Below are 16,419 nucleotides of genomic sequence, written 5' to 3'. Positions count from 1 at the left end.
CAGGGGTACCAGTCTGACTGCCGCCCAGCGGAGTGCCCAGCTGGCCAGCCTCCGAATAACTTTTCGTCAACTTCCTCCCGTTGAAGAGGCCGTTTGTCTGAGCGCCTTGGGACACCATTTTCACTCGGTGTATCGTCCCGGGACTGAGGCTGACGGGAATCCGACGGCGAAACACGGCCGGGAGCTCCGTCTGGGTCGCCTGAGTCTTCATCGCGCCGCGTTTCGGTGGCTTTTCTGGAACGAAATTCACGCTACAACGGCAAAAATCGACGAACGCGTCTCCAAGCTGATTGCCGACGATGGCATCAATCGGTTCAGTGGTTGAAATACCGAAGCCAGTGATATGCGAGCCGTTCATTGCAGAAATCGACCAAAATAATTTTGTCGTTTAATGGCGTTAATACGAGAATACTTATGGGACTGACTGTATGTTTGACTATTTTTTTGCCCCATAAGTGGCTGATTCGTTCAAACAGTAGGCTCTCTATCCATGGTCTAATAAAAGTCAATTGGCCGCGCGTAGCCATTTTGGGGACACCCTGTCATACCGTTTAGTTCCTCCTACTTCTTCATTGTGTTTTCGTATCAACTTGCAGAGACCCTCCGTACGTCTCAAGTAGGAATACGCAAGAGTGGTGTCTGGAGTATGAGATACAATGGAGGGGTGTGCTGTAATAAGGAGATAGCTCCATTTTTCCAAATTTTCCTCCTTATTGCACCACGAAAAAAGGAATGATTTAAATACGTAAATATCCTCCTTATTGCAACACACCTCTCAATTTCTGAGACTCTCTAAACGCGTTTCGACTGTTAAACAAAGACTCGACTATGAAAAAAAGGATAGAGATTAGATGAACACAGGAAACCTGAAATTAACCTGATAACATAATTTATCCTGGCATCGTAATTCGACGTTCGCTGGGAATTAATCGAGAAAGCAAAATTAATGCCTTCGCCGATTCGACCTGGCGCCACTTGGGAATCGAGACTACTATCGATGCAGCGAAACTACTCGAAATCGTTATCATTTCCTATACGAATTCAATGTGAAGACCCATTGGGCCGCGTATATTGGCAATTTGGTGGCTAATATTGAGTTAACAGCCGGTCGCTGGGCGAGAAGTTAATATTCGAGTAGGCCTGATAATCTGCAGAGCATGTGGAGTAGAATTGGGAACGAACTTCGGTTCCTTCCAACGCGATACGGTTGAACCGCGATTATCCTAATTGCGCGCTGGCGAATGTTAGCATTTATAATTGGGCCTCTCGGAAGTCAAACCGATCGACACCGTTTGCCACGAAGATCTCAATTTCAGCTATCATAAATTTCAGGTAATCGAAACAACGACTGCACCAACGTTTCCGTATCATTCGCGATGTTAATGTTTAATCCAATTTAGAAAAAGGAATACGATTAGAGCATCGAGCAAGAGTTTGAATCGTTATTAACGTTCCTCTGCGAATCCCAAAATTTGTACAGTCTTAGCATTACTTTTCCCTCGAATATTGTTTGCGAGAGATATTAAAAATGTCGAGCGCGTATACGTTAAATCTCGTAAAAGTTTTCGTTTCAGGATCTGTACCTATTTCCCGGAAGGGGAAGAGGGACTGTAAGGGGAGAGACTTTTAAGTGTGCCATTCTATAGAAACACTTTTTTAAAGAGGTGTCCTTAGTCCAGTGAGGATCTATTTAGTTACACGGGCAAAGTGTGTATGTGCTTTTGAGGAACGAGTGGAGCTACGCGTTTCGCGAAAAAGTCAGTCGAGAGTCGGCTATGAAAGAGCGTGAATACGTGAAAATTGACCCGTAAAGTGTAGCCATGAGATTCGCGAAATTAAAAAAAAAAAAAAAAACGATTTCTTATCCGTATTCTTTTTCTCCTAGCGTAACCTAGCCGTAAAAACGGAGCATCCGAGTTTGATTTCTTTTATGGCTTTATCACGCCGAAGTTTAAGACGCGGATACATAATTTAACGAAAGATACCAACTGGGGATACATGAATGCGCGAAGTACCAAGTACGAGACGCGGCCAAAGTGCCATTATTAAACTTCAGCTCAAACTTATCCTACAAAGGATCACGAAGAGGATGCTCTCGCGTTATTACTTTCTTTGGGTCTCTTTCTTCGTTTAAGACAGAACAAATTTGTTGGGAAAAATTTGAATACCTTAACTTCCTATGAAAGTGCTTTCCAAGTAGTGTACCTACGATAATTCAGACACAAAGCGCATTCGCATAGTCTTTCAAAGGCGGATCGTACGATTCTTTAATATAGGTTCTCGTAATACTCTTCGAGCCAATGAGCGTTTCCCACGACTATTCGAAATCTAAATAAATATCTGTCTTTCGATATATTCAACTTTCGACATTATTCGCGGAGCACCGTTTAACGTTTCGATCTCGATGCGATAATTTACCCATGAATACCAATTCTGTAAGCAACCCAGCGATTAACTTTACCGTAACCCTCCGTTACCTTCGACGACATCTTCAACAGGTTACGTTACGTAGCGCAGAGCAAATTTACCGCGCGAGTGTTAACCGTTGCTGAACTTATACATGAGAAAAGAAACTCACCGAGGACAAGAACGCGCGGCTCGCTGGCAGCGTAAGGGTGCATCAGGGGTAAGGTCGAAGGAAGCATTGTGTTCTGCATCGTTGGCTGCGAATCTATAAGCCGTTCCGGGTTCTGCGGTCTCGGAGAACTTCTGCTCCTCGGGACATCAAAGGACGTGAGGGTGTGCGACCTCGCGAAGCTGACGTGCTTCGTTTTCGGGGCTTGTGATGACGGCGGCGGGGGTGCGGGAGGCAAAACCGGCCGTGGACCCTCCAGTTTCGTCGATTCCTCGTCCTCGGGAAGCCAAGTGTACCTTAAATGGAAAAAACTTTGGAAAACTCCCGCCATGTTGGGGTCAATTGAATCGTGAACCGTATAAGTATGCGAACGGGAGCGATTCAAGTCCTCCCAGCTGGCCAGCCTTTTCTCCCAGCCTCTGTTGGCTCGCAAAATTCAAGGGTTTCGTTTATACGAGACGGTAAATTATTCATTTTGCTAATTTATGCGACACTTTATACAGGAGAGAGCCGCTCGGTTATTGCGAATTTAAGCGGACCTTTCACCCTCGAACACCAAAAAAAGGCGTTTCTTTGTGAATTTTTTACTCAAACACTGTTAGCTTTTTCGAACTTTGTACGTTATATTTATTTGCACGTATTTCGAGAAAACATTTCTAGCGCGGATTTGCTCGGAATGGATTAGTAACTAACTGGTTACTGGTTACTAATGAGTAACGCCGTGTGCCCCAGTGACTCGATTAGCCGTTTGGTCGGTAGACATTTATTTTTCCTTGGTGACTCTCACTTTTTATTAACGCAAGGCAGAAATAGGAAGAGGCGAAGGGAGAGCGAGTGAGAGAGAGAGAGAGAGAGAGAGAGAGAGAGAGAGAGAGAGATTACTACACACGGTGACTGCATTTTCATTCCTATTGTGTCGACCACAAGCCGATCTCACGCGTGACAGGTATTATCTTGAGAAAAGTGGGTGACAGCGGGACGCGTTGATTCTCTGACGTTGAAACAACGACCTAAATAAATTGCATTTAGATTTCAGCTCGTCTTCGAGGATGCGTTATTATTCCGTCGTTGATGCGGGCATTCTCTTCTAATTTTAATAAAACGAATCCTCCTTCCACTTTCGTGCATCTCCGACAACGTGAACTGCTTTCTGGTAGCTTATTATACAACTTCCCATTTGCGTGCGAAGCTATTGTTGCCCATTCTCTTCCGTACATAAACAAGTTTTTAAACAAGAAACGCGAATATGTAATATACACAGCCTCCTCGTACCATGCTTTTGTTTCGTTAAAAAAAATCTTACAAAAATAAAGGAAATAACTGCCAATACGAATAATAAATTTTATTTCACCTCCCAGGTCAAACGCCGTGTTTATATAATCCGTTATACCAAGGAGAGAATCTAAATCTTTGATCGAAACGTTTAATAGTAAACTACGCTTGTGTGTGTTACAGGTAAACATTTGTGTTAGCTGTCGATGTTTGTTTTCTATTGTAGCTTCTGGGTACACCTTATATAAAATCGACTCGCCACGTGTCGCATTTATAGCTGCAGTTTTCGCGTCGATACGCCGATAACGTATAAATACATCAATTTACTCCGGGAACATAATTTTTCATCGATCGTTTACACGCAACCTTGAAACAACGTCGTCATTGAAGCTTCTGTGCACCACTCGCGCCAATTAGAAATAAACTGAACCACTCAACGCGTCGTCGAACCCGTAATCTCTTACTACTACCTTCGAAACAGCTGATGCTATCCAGATGCAAGACAAGGATTAGAATTAGAATCTGAATGAAAGTCTCGAATATCAAAAAAAAAAAAAAAAAGGTACAGAACTTTCCATAAATCACTCGTTAAATAGAAATTGGAATTTGAATGATAACGTTATACTTTGTCAAGCTCCATCTTGAGATTTAATCGGAGCTCTGCACTCTATGGGAAAGCGGTTAATTTTCCTTTCTGCCACTTCAGGATATTTATGTCGTCGAATCACGGCACCGTGAAAGTCCAGATATTTTCTTCGGTGGCAGTAAATCTCTTTACACTCCATGAACGTTGTCATCGTTATAGCGAAACCAGTAGTAAATTCGCTGTACGACTAGTGATTAACGCGTCGCGAGGCAGAAAGTAGTTTTCTTATAAACTCGCGCGGCAAGATCGATCGAAACTCTTTTGGTAGGTAGTTGGTAATTATCGCTCATTCAGAATTATTTATTTTCGGAATGATCTTCGAGTTTATCGATAAATATATCACAATGCGATGATCAAGGGATTTCTTGAGTTCGAGGTCATGTAACGATACTTGACTGACTTCGTCCCTCTGTGTCAGCTCCATCACAGAGGAGATAAAAATACAAAGTTTCCTTTAACAAAAACATTGATGGCCTTAAGAACGCTGCGTAATACGATTCCGAGGATAACAATTCAACGCAAATTCTAAAAGATCCTAGCACCGATCTCGCAGTTCGATCATTTTTTCTTCGCTATGACTACACGTATTTTTGTTGGCGGTACCCTAAAAGTAGAGCTTACCTTTTCGGATCGGACACAGTGCAGAAGGATCTGGGTCGACGCCGCAAGTAGGAACTCTCGATCCAGTCGGCTTCATCCTCGAAGTCGTAACGGTACAGACCCCTCGAATAGGTCGAATGAGGTTGACGGAACATGATTTGGAGGGATCGTCTGGGATAGGGAGCGTCGCAGAGGTTCTCGTCGCTGGGGACGCTTCTTACGCAAGCGGAGAGGATCGAGGTTCGCGCGGCGCTGCACGGCGATGGCCCTCTCGTCGACAGGCAACCGAAGAACCCACCCTCGGATTTCTCGACAGCGTCCAATTGCCTACTGGTTATGCAATACTGCTCTTTGATGTCCTCGCGGGAGTAGAGCGGGGTCGCTCTACGATCCCAGTCGATGCTAATGTTACCACCCGACGCACCAAAACCGCCATGCAGATCCACCTGGGTCGAGACGTCCACCTGTCATGCACACAAGGTTTAGTCTAATTAGTGGAAAATCGATGTAGGACGCGTCGCTGTTTGATTGATAGCGTCGCGGCGAGCGTAAAACTAATTTCGTGGAGGACCGCAGGCTGATTCGAGGAGCAGACGACGTTCTTCAACGACTCTGGCAAATATTTTATACATCGGTGGATATTTTTGTTGTAAATGCGTTCTCTATTTATAACGGGACATCGGAATGCTTCTAAAAATAAACAGCCGGAGGACCGAACGTTAGCCAATGAATTAATTAAAAAGCAAATCGATAACAGAAGCTTGAACTTGACCGAATTACAATGTTACGGTGTATAATTGCAGGTACAGACGTAAGATAGATACGACGAAGAATGATGGGCAATATCGAAATGTCTTTTCCGAACAGGTGAAGAAATTGCACGCGATTGTTAAGAACCAGTAGCATTCCTGGCCTTTACACGCTAAATAATTTCTATCGTTGAAACCGAGGTTAATTAACGAACGACAATGCGAACATTGTTGCGACGCATGTGCAATATTGCAAGTTAAAATTCCGCGAGTACTTTCTATGCCACTCGACACCGCCACGAATCCCGCGTACGAAACACATTACTGTGTCAAGTGTGAAACACTTAACCCAGCTGCGCATTACAATATTACTTTCCTACTCGTGAGGCAGGAAATGTATTGTAACCGCGGAAAATTTCGAAACAACTTTTAGAATGGAGAAATACGTTTCAAGAACTCCCGATTATCCGTTGGTTATTTAAAAAGAATCAGAGTTTCCGGCATCTCATTCGATACGTTTGTAAAAATATCCCTCCGTTTGGATAATTATTTTTTTCGATTGAATTTCAATTAAAACCACGCATCGAACAATTTCGCAACGCATTGGTCCCTGTCGAGATTCTTTACAACGAACAACGACGTTTTATGGCGAAAGTGCGAAACAAACATCGTCGAATTTACCGGCGGAAATGTATATCCCGCGGTTTCCATGAAATTTACACCGACGTTTACCCCAGTTCTGGCAACAGCCCGATTCATCTGTTAATACTTGTCAATTTCTAATTGCTCTAAAAAAAGGGGCAAACATTCTTTCATCTCCTATTAACGCCGGTTGGGTTTCGTGTTACCGGATCCAAGCCATCGATCGTTCAAATAAATCGATACGACGCGTCGAACGGAAATTGGACCGCTATTAGCGTCAGCCGAATTATTGATACACGAGGTGAAACTTAAAAAGACCAAACGCGCGTCCCGTGCATCCGATGCATCGATCGTTTCGTGCGTCAATCTGCTCGCGGCTCGCCTGTCACGAGTAGAATATTTAGATTATTAGGAAACCGATTCGCAGACCACCCTCTATTCCCGTACCAGGCTAATCGAGTTATGAAATCGACGTGTTACGAAAAAGTTAATCGACTTTGATGGTAACGATGTCCGAAATGGAACAATTATTCGAAGCATGGGAATGACTATTTTTGTCCGTAAGGTCGCGTCGTTGGATAACCAAGCGTTCCTATTTCGCTTGACATCGTAGCGTGGGTGGTCATTGGAGTTAATTGTGATACTTTCACCGGTTGCATAGCACCCGATTTCTTCACCGACGCTAATTGTTCCATGCTTTCCATCCGTGATGCGTTTGATTTCCAATAAGACCAGCCGACTTCGACGTTAATTTTGCAACGGTAATTTCGATGAAGTGTTTCCCTGAATTCAAATTCTTATTTAACACCGAAGCTCCTTTGATACTACTACTTTACAAAAATGCGTTAGTCTCCGCGATACCGAACAAGTCACGCCCGTATCGCCAAGTTCGCTGTTCGCAAAGTCCGAACAATCCCGATGGTTCGACGATTCAATCGCTTTTCCTTCTCGATAACTACTCGAATCGTTCGATGGTTTCGACGGAACTGAAAAAGGTACTAGGAGCAATCTTCGGATTTTTGACGTACTCCTTTTTTTTTTTTTTGCAAACAAATCCGACGCACTTGGTTTCAGTTTACTTGAACCTTTCAATGAAAGTGGTGCGGTTAGTGCGCCGCAGAAAAGGTTTTAGTCGCCGATAAAATGGGTTTTCTCCATCGCTGTCGATATCCGCTTGCGAACGATCGAAGAAAATTCGCCGTGCCACGAATGTCTCGAAAGTCTCTTTGTTCAAATATCATAAAGGTTCCATTATTGCGAAATGGATGGAAGTTGGTTACATTTACAAGCGCGCGTGTTACGCGTTCATGCATATACACGTGGACGTATATCGAATTCCCATCAATCGATGATATAGTAGAACTTTTATGACGCTTAATCATGGGTAGGGCTGTACCCGTCAAATATTCACGCGTCGAGGATCGTTGCACGTGTTAGCGAATTTTACAGAAAATTAGCGGAAATGAACATTCTGAAAAATCACGAAACAGAGAGATAAATTGCTTAGAGGAAGAAAGACGAGGGGGATGTTTCAAAATATTTTGCTTTAAAATATAGAATAATTATTTGTATCGTGCCGACGAAACGAATGAAATAATTAGTTTCTCTACGTGTTCTGAAATTTCAGAAATCCCTGTGTCATTTTACCCGAATCCCGCAGCGTAGAAATATAAATTGCAGTTGGATGTCGCGATGACACGTGTATCCTTGACATTTCCATTTCGCGTACGACACTCGAAAAACGATAATTGATTGTTAGGGATTAATTAAGATTTTCTGCGTTAGCGGACGCTGGAAGCGGGTTCGTTAGGCTCGTAGCAATTGCACCTATGTCTCTCTACGCGATATTTTATTTTCGACAGCGTGAAAATTGGACATTATGGCCGTGATATCGGATGAAACAATGACGCGATGTTCCGGTCAAACGGCCAGGGGATAACGATTCGACACACTTGTACAAAAATAACACGGAGAAGTCGCATTTGAATGCATGAAATATCGATGGAACTCCCGATATTCGCTGCTAATGCCCGCGAATGGTGCCTGAACGCGATTATTGTAAAATATTAAGAGTTAAGTGCTAAGAGCTTATCGGTTAAATTAAACCGAATTGCAATAAAATTGTTCCATTTATACCATTTGCAGATTTAAAAATCGCCGCGGGAGAATTAGCTACAGTTGAACGAATAGTGTAAAAAGAGATTCGATTTGGTTAGAAAATGACCGATGAAGTTAACTTTTACAAAAGCAAGAATCTTCTCGTTGTCGTGGATAAGTGATACGAGTTACCCATTTACTAAAAATATTTTCATGGAAAGAATAGTACGATTCCGATTTGAGCGAAATGGTAAAATCACTTCCGACGTTTCCATTCGCTGGGGACAGAGAAGAGACTTATTATTCTCTTTCAAAATTTTTTTCATCGCAAGCTGTCGCTACCCTTCTACTCCAATAATTCTCTGTTGTAAAACTGCAAAAAGGTGAAAAAAATGTCCCGTACCGAAGATCAATAATGCGATGCGGGTTCTTACGTATGACAAGAAAATCCAACCGTGTAAAATGTTCCATAAAAACGATCGAAACGAATATTACAAAAGTTCATTTCTTTTTATTTTATTTTATTTTTTTTTTTTTAAGTAAAACGATTACGTTTAAAGTAAGGAAAATAATGACAAATATCTTCAATCCCCCAAGCGCGAACCATAAAATTGCATCCGAGACTCTGCAGCTGCACGGACCTCCCGGGTAGAGGAGACAATTTATATAAATGGACAGTTAGAAATGACAAGTGCTCCGTGTTATGGTCATCGAGAACATGCAGCGTCTCGTGAACATACTCGACGGTATGGTGGTTATGGAACGCGGTAAATCTGTTCCCAGAAAACAATCTGGATTTCTGGAAACGTTTTCCCACTCGATAGCTCGGATCTCCTGGGAACTATGTATTAGCCTTAGAATTAGTGTCGTTTAGTAAGATGGTGTGCGTGCGGAGGAAACGCTATTTCCTTCGAGTAGATTTATGTTCTTCAGGGCTACGGTCATATAAAAATAATAATTTTGATGGCATCGTTACACGCGTGAAATCAAGTCGCGACGAGCTAAACGAACTGGAGTTTTGTTCGAACTATACGTGACCTTCTCGTTAATTAGTTGAGCGTGGTAACGTACGTAGTACGGTGTTCGTGACAGGTCGTACGAGTGGCTATGAAATGACGCCCGTTCTGTCAATAGATTCGTGATATGGAAAGTACAAAGTAGGTTATTAATTCAAGGATTGTATATTACAAACTTTTACGCGTTAAATATATTTCATTATATTCTCAGTCTCTGTACACTTTGAAGATTGAGAGATGTAAAAACGCATAGCGTACATTGTAGTTGCTTCAAAATACGAGCAACGTACAACGTACATTAGAATAATTAAAAATGTACAGGGTGCGATATATGCAGAATAACAACCGAAGTAATTACGCTATACGCTGCATCTTGTTTTTTTTTATAATTTCAATTATTGTAATGCACATTCTTTCTGGGATTATCATATTCTTGCTATGTCTATCTTCAGAGACAAATAGCTCGTTTCACCCTGTCCCTTCTCTAAGGGATTGAAGCTCGATCTTGAGCGCCAAAGTGCTCGACGCATGCGCGATTGAGATGCGCAAGAGCATTTTTCCCGCTAACGCATAATGAAGCGATTCTAACTTTCTGAAATATCTAACCTAAACGCGATTAATCTAACAACTCGAACTGTTACAAATCGACAGATTTATGATACAACGTACATGTACGCAAAAGATGTGAACGACGCGCACGTCGGCGGTCAATTCAAATTGAACATATATAGATCGCTTTCTCGCGCAAATACAAAATTGCCGAAGAAAATAAATGAATCAACGATAGAATTGAAAAAAGAACTCCTGCACACCTGGTAGAAAGCAAAATTGTGTTTCATCGGGTTTCCCACTTCTTACTTTGTTGAATTTGGCAGTAGTCCAGTTCTTCGTCTACTATCAAAAACTCGTAACCGTATCGATATTCCGAAACGAGGTGGCCTTCTGTTTATTCCTAACAACGCTATAAGTATACATTCGAAAGCTTCCTAAAGTGCACAGCCTACGAGAATTCCACCGAAAAGTACCAATACCGCGGTATTTTTTACCTCGTTACATCTTATTTTAGACCCGTTGTTCCGTAATAAACGATCCACGTTCAGGTGAAACTGCGATCATTAGATTAACCAAAGATATCAGCTATTCGATCGTCTTGTTGTCCAATTGGCCCAGACAATCAGAGGTCTATTGTACCACAGTTATCGAGAGAGCTAGGTGTTCCAAGAATTCATCGCTATTATCTGTCTCTGGCTCGATCACCTCTGACAATGAGTACATCCTGGAGGTGAGGGAGAAACAGTGCGGGCGAATAAGATTAAATGGCGGAGATAACTACGCGACAGCTAACGAGGTGAGTACTGCGACAGTTAACGAGGCAATGTTGTAACGGCAAAGATCGACTGGATATCGAGTCACTTTCGGACGTTTCATTTCGAACGACTCGATTGGAACGGTTCGATCGACAAATGGTCGATCGACTAAATGCCTACATTAACGCAAAATCGCGTACAGAACACGGAGGCGATCGCGTTACCGAGATTTCGGTAAGTTCGGTCCGAGATCGTACGTTTCTAGTGCTAGAAGACATCGAAAGTTTCATCTTGATAATACCGCCTCCGTAAAATATCCTATAATGAAAAATGGACGGCGGGGCGTGAAGGTTCTCGGGGAAATGTTCGTTCGAGACGATGAAAATTCTTTTCTAGCAATGCCGTTTTATCGGAATTCGGGCCGCTAAAAATATCAACGATAGGTCGCTCCCCTCTCCCGCCCCCGACGTATATAATCTCGCCCGCGAAAAATTTTCTACTCGTCGTTGAACGACGCTGAAAATTCCTTACCGCGTAATTCCATTTATTGGAATTCAAGCGTGAAAAGATCAACAAAAAGGACTCCTCGACGGGGAAAATGGAACAGGTTTCTCTCGATAAAACTGACCCACATTCAATCGCGGGAAACGAGTCTTCGAGTGCATTATTGAGGCGCACCGAGCACTTATTCGAAAGACGAGAGGATGACACGCTGAGTTACGAGCTTCGATTCCAGGTCGTGCACTCCTATTCAGCAAAAAATAAAGAAGATGAAGTTAAAAAAAAAAAAAGAAGAAAAAGGAGACGGGGAGGGGCGTAAGAAGAAACGAGAACTCCTCGAGCAGTAATCACGATTAATTAAAGGCTTTAGACCAACTCGAGTTCTTACGGTTTCCAGACCCTTTATGACACTTTCAATGCTCGGGCAGCCTTAAGGCTGCCTTTCAGTGAATTTCTTGTGAATTACTGGTATCTTTGTTTATCGAATTTCCTGCGATAATTATCGATCCCGGCGCACAGGCCTTATCGAGGAACAATTCATCCCGCTAAGTCTTCAGCCGCGGTTACGAATCGATATTTCAGGTGTTCTTGGAGCTTCGTAAAAAAATTAACAGAGAATACCTTGGAATATTTTTCACCTCGTTTTAATCGACGAAAAATAATTACTTTGAATTGTTTCCAACTTTTTCATCCTTCGGTTCTTGTTTTGTGAAATCAGCCATGTGCTTTTGACCGAATCATGCGGGCGGTTTCTACGTAGCCTTTTCGGAACGAATGTTCTGTGCAATTTATTGTATTCGCCAGGTCGTTGGAGTAATTTTCCGGCCTAGTTTTATACTTTTTCGCGAAATTCCGTATTCCATCGCGAGCAGTCTGAATCCTGAAGTCTAACGTTCTCGTTCTATTGCGGAGCGGGCGAGGATAAGTGGTACAATAGGCTGTGAAACGAATTCTTGCGTAAAAGAATAAATAGAATTTGCAAACTGGAAAATAAAATTAGCGCGTACGAGTCGCCGTGTTCTATGAAACCGGTTTGGAAATTCTCCGGGCCACGTTTGCGGTTGATTGCAGGTTGCCGGACGTGTCTGACCAATGCTTGACAATTCTACTCGCGCTCGCGTTCGTACACGTCGACTATAATTGTTTCCAACTAAACTGGAGATGGTAGAATTGATTCGAAACTCGGAATATAGAAGCTTTAAGATAAGTAGAAACGTTCTACCCGGGTGCATGGTTCGTCTTCAGATTTTCGAAAGAATATAAAATGTAATTGTTGCCGAAGTAAATGAACGCGTTACTTAAATGCGTTAGATCAACGAGAAATTTCTTGCATTGTGAGTGCTAGCTCGGATATCTCTCAATTTAAATTAAATTCGCAAAAGTTCTGGAAAGGAATTATATCGTAAATTTCTCAGCGTTTACAACTTTCTTCCAGCGCTATCTTCCACTTCTTTCGCACAAGGGTTGTACTTAAGGAAGCTATTTACTTCCCTCTTCTTGTAATATTTCCTTTAATCCTTCGTGCTTTTGTAAAAACTTCCAGACGCCGTTGCCAAGACGAAGATAAAAATAAAGAGCAGGGAATTTTAATCGAATCGGTAGTTCTAAACAATCGCGATTATATCACGTTTCCAAGATGACGGGACCCTTTTGACTCATTTGCGTACCAGCTGCTTGCGATAATAATTTTTATGCGAGCTCGAAGACGTTGCAGAATTGGGCATATAAATTAACGTGTAAATTACAGCGCTTCAGGTCTTTACAGTAATATTCAGCAATTCGTGGTAAAGGAAGGGGACTCGGAATAAATCAATGGATTTAAAAGATTACGAGTTTCTTAGAAAGGATCGCGGCATCCATTCATTCATGAATTCCCACCCACGTTTCTCAAACCGTTGGCTGCCCGGACCCGCTACTTCCTTACTGAATTTATCGATAATTTATTTGCGACAGCGAAAGCTCCCCGTAATCATTGAATTGCAAACGTATGGTGACGAAGGCGGAACGAAGAGCAACGAGTAGAAACTGTCGGCGTAATGATCAAACGGGAGGGTCCGATGAAATAAGAAAGGATCTCGTCGAAGTGAGATCGGATAATTCCGAAACCACGAGGACCGGTCGTCGGCAAACGAGATATCAGATGAAACTCGGAACGATGAGCATCGAGGACTCGACAAATTGGGACGAGTCACTTTCAAATTTCATCTTCGCTTTGGTGAACAATTTTTTGCGACTGCGAGGAGATGGGGAGGAGTTGGGAGGGGGCGCGGGGTTGGGGGGGGTGGGGATGGGAATACAACGCAAACAATACGATCAGTGCGATAAAAAGGAAACGAGAAACTCCGATGCAACCGGGGAGTTGTTAGAGTTTTCGAACTCGCTCCGATAATTGTGCAGTTATGGAAAATGTTTGATCGGAAACTGCTCCGTTAATTAGCGATAACGAGAAACGCGAAAGCGAAATTTGAAAGGCTTAAAGGTAATGAGAATAGTCGAACGAGTGTCATTTAGAGCAAGGGCGACGCGCAAGCGCCATTAGTATTTTACTGGTAATCTGTAATAATAGCGATGAAATAACTCGGAAATCGAATATCAAGTGGATCGTAATTAACGAAATTATCGTAGCTGCCGGAAAATTTGAAAATAAGGAAGCGTACAGCGTGCGAAGGAAAGGATCGATAAACATTTAACGTAGCTGGATAATAAAATGCAAATAACGACTGCATCGCAGACGAAACAAAACTTAATACGTGAACGTATACACGCAATTAACGATATACGGAAACTGTTGATTCGCCAATTGGTTATAATTCGTTCGATAAAGGCATCGCTCGCCACAAATCGCGTCTGGATCGCTATATCTCGTATCATCGAAGGTCGTATGTATTCGTGAAAGTGGTGTCACGCAACCTTGTGACCGAAGCGTCGATTAATTAGGTAACTATTCAACCATGCTGGTGTTACTCGACGTTACCAAAACAGTCACGCGTTCCTTTCAATTCATCTCGCATACCGACAAGGACAAAGGAAATAACAAGAAGAAAATTCCAAACATGACTGTCCCTACAGTGTAATTTATCTTAAGGATGGATTATCTATACCTTCTCAAGTTCTCGAAAAGAAAATTTACATTTCGTTATTCTCTTTGCACTTGTTGGTATGACAGTGTTCTCTTTAAATTTATTTTGCGCGATAACAAAAGCAAAAGGAAAAACGCGTGCTTTCGTTTCTTAAATAAGAAGATACCGCGATCCAATCGCGATACAGTATATTCAATCTTAAGGATGGATTATCTGTACTTTCTAAAGTAAAAGAAAATTTTAATTTCGTTATTCTCTTTGCACTTGTTGGTATGACAGTGTTCTCTTTAAATTTATTTTGCGCGATAACAAAGGCTAAAGGAAAAACGCTTGCTTTCGTTTCTTAAATAAGGAGATACCGCGATCCAATCTTCTGGCTCGACACGACGATAAAAACGAAAGTAACTACTGTAACGCGAAACTTCGGAGCGGAAGACGGATAGAATGAAACAAGAAGTTGTCACCTACGTACTAAATTTCAAACCACGGTAAACGATAATGAAAGGTACGACGATGAACTTGTAATTGGCTAGCCGTGAGAAAAGAAACGTAAACAACCACGAAAAATTCCTCGGCGTCAACGACCACTCTCCGAAATTCACTTCACCATCGAGAAAGGATGGTGATGGAAAAAGAATTTTTCGTAACGAATCCGTGCAGCGTTACGAGGTCGGTCGACGGTGCCTCGAAACCGAATCACCGTATACAAACAACAACGTTCCCGCTAATGGAGATTTTCCCAAACGCTGCGACGCGAAACTAACTCTCTCGCGTAAGTTTCGGCGCTGTCTAAGGGATTGGTGGCACGATAAAGTTGGCATTGGAGGGTACGATAAAAAAAAGTGCCTGCTCGCTGTCAACCAAAACAAACTTGGCGTACAAAGAGGTCAACGGACCCGAACGAATTAGGAGAACGGTCGGAAACGGGGTCGAAACGGATCAAACGGATCAGAGAACACGCGTCCTCTTTGTCCTGTTACCTGGGGATTGAAGATCGAGGTTGCCTTGCCGAAAGAGTTGCCATCTGTTCGTATACCCGGGAGTGTAGGAGCGTTCGCTGTCGGCAGATCCCTCGGATTCATCGAGATCTCGGGCCCCGGGTGGATCTTCCTGTTCCCCTGGCTGCCAGCCGAGGGTCCCATGCTCGGGGCCTTCACCATCATCGGCCGCACCCCGTCGACGATCCCTGCGTCCCAGCGGTCCTCCCGATCCACGCGAGAAAAACACGCACCTTCACGCACCCGACACGCAGAGACGACCTAGCCGAGCACACTGGCCGCCGGTCTATCGATCTGTCTTTCTCTTGTTTCCCTCGAGGAACGCGAGAAACGGAGGAAACAAAACGGTCCTGCGGCCCTGACGGTAGGACCTTGCCGAGGACCTACGAAAAGGTGGCCACTCACCACCCAGCGTCCTCGTCGACTATCTCCACACTCCGTTCCCTCCCTCGAACGAACATCGTCTAGTTCCGTCGACTTACCCCCGACCCTCACCCCCACGACGATAGCGCCACGCGGATCAACCGCGAACCCTCCACAGGGGTTGCATCCCGACGAGAGAGGTCTCGCCTAACAGAACTTTGGCCAAACTCTGCGCGATCAACCGGGGTGGCTGCAAGGGGACAATTTCATTCCGCTAATGAACGATGCGTGAATGTTTTCATTAATCCCGTCCGCCACAGGTACAGAAGGAGGTGGAGAGGGGTTAGGGTGCGTAACGTTTCGTTTACCCGAGTAATATCGTTAGCTGCGGCCGGGGAATTTAATAAACCCTTTTCCGTTGCTTCGTTTGTTTTCTCGTTGGTTTCATGGACGGATCGAGCGCGGCTTGGTAATGTCTTTCAGGTTGTTTACGTCCCACGAGTTTTTATTATTACCGTTGCGATATGTTGCAAATCCTCGAATGACGATTCAAGTGAGGATTATCGTTCTCGG

General features: G+C 43.3%; 1 protein-coding gene across 1 annotated transcript; it reads right to left on the bottom strand.

Annotated features, from left to right (window-relative positions):
• Positions 1-3,838: 3,838 nt before the first annotated feature.
• On the bottom strand, positions 3,839-16,002 carry LOC128886980 (uncharacterized). Its single transcript, XM_054142312.1, has 3 exons — positions 15,466-16,002; positions 5,115-5,557; positions 3,839-4,945 (listed from the first exon to the last, which is right to left on the bottom strand). The coding sequence occupies exons 1-3, from the start codon at positions 15,646-15,648 to the stop codon at positions 4,780-4,782; spliced, it is 792 nt and encodes a 263-aa protein (XP_053998287.1). The 5' UTR covers positions 15,649-16,002; the 3' UTR covers positions 3,839-4,779.
• Positions 16,003-16,419: the final 417 nt, after the last annotated feature.

This window comes from Hylaeus anthracinus, unplaced genomic scaffold (assembly GCF_026225885.1).
Source record: "Hylaeus anthracinus isolate JK02 unplaced genomic scaffold, UHH_iyHylAnth1.0_haploid 11985, whole genome shotgun sequence".
Taxonomy (NCBI): domain Eukaryota; kingdom Metazoa; phylum Arthropoda; class Insecta; order Hymenoptera; family Colletidae; genus Hylaeus; species Hylaeus anthracinus.
The sequence above is the reverse complement of the archived record's forward strand: the minus strand, read 5'-3'. Positions and strand labels throughout refer to the sequence as shown.

What these genes read in the sequence shown, in the direction of transcription:
- LOC128886980 (XM_054142312.1), bottom strand. Translation starts at nt 15,648, where the DNA reads ATGATGGTGAAGGCCCCGAGCATGGGACCCTCGGCTGGCAGCCAGGGG. An exon ending in CCTCGATCTTCAATCCCCAG is followed by an intron (nt 5,558 to 15,465) that starts GTAACAGGACAA and finishes TGTGCATGACAG; the next exon opens with GTGGACGTCTCGACCCAGGT. An exon ending in ACTGTGTCCGATCCGAAAAG is followed by an intron (nt 4,946 to 5,114) that starts GTAAGCTCTACT and finishes TTTTTGTTAAAG; the next exon opens with GAAACTTTGTATTTTTATCT.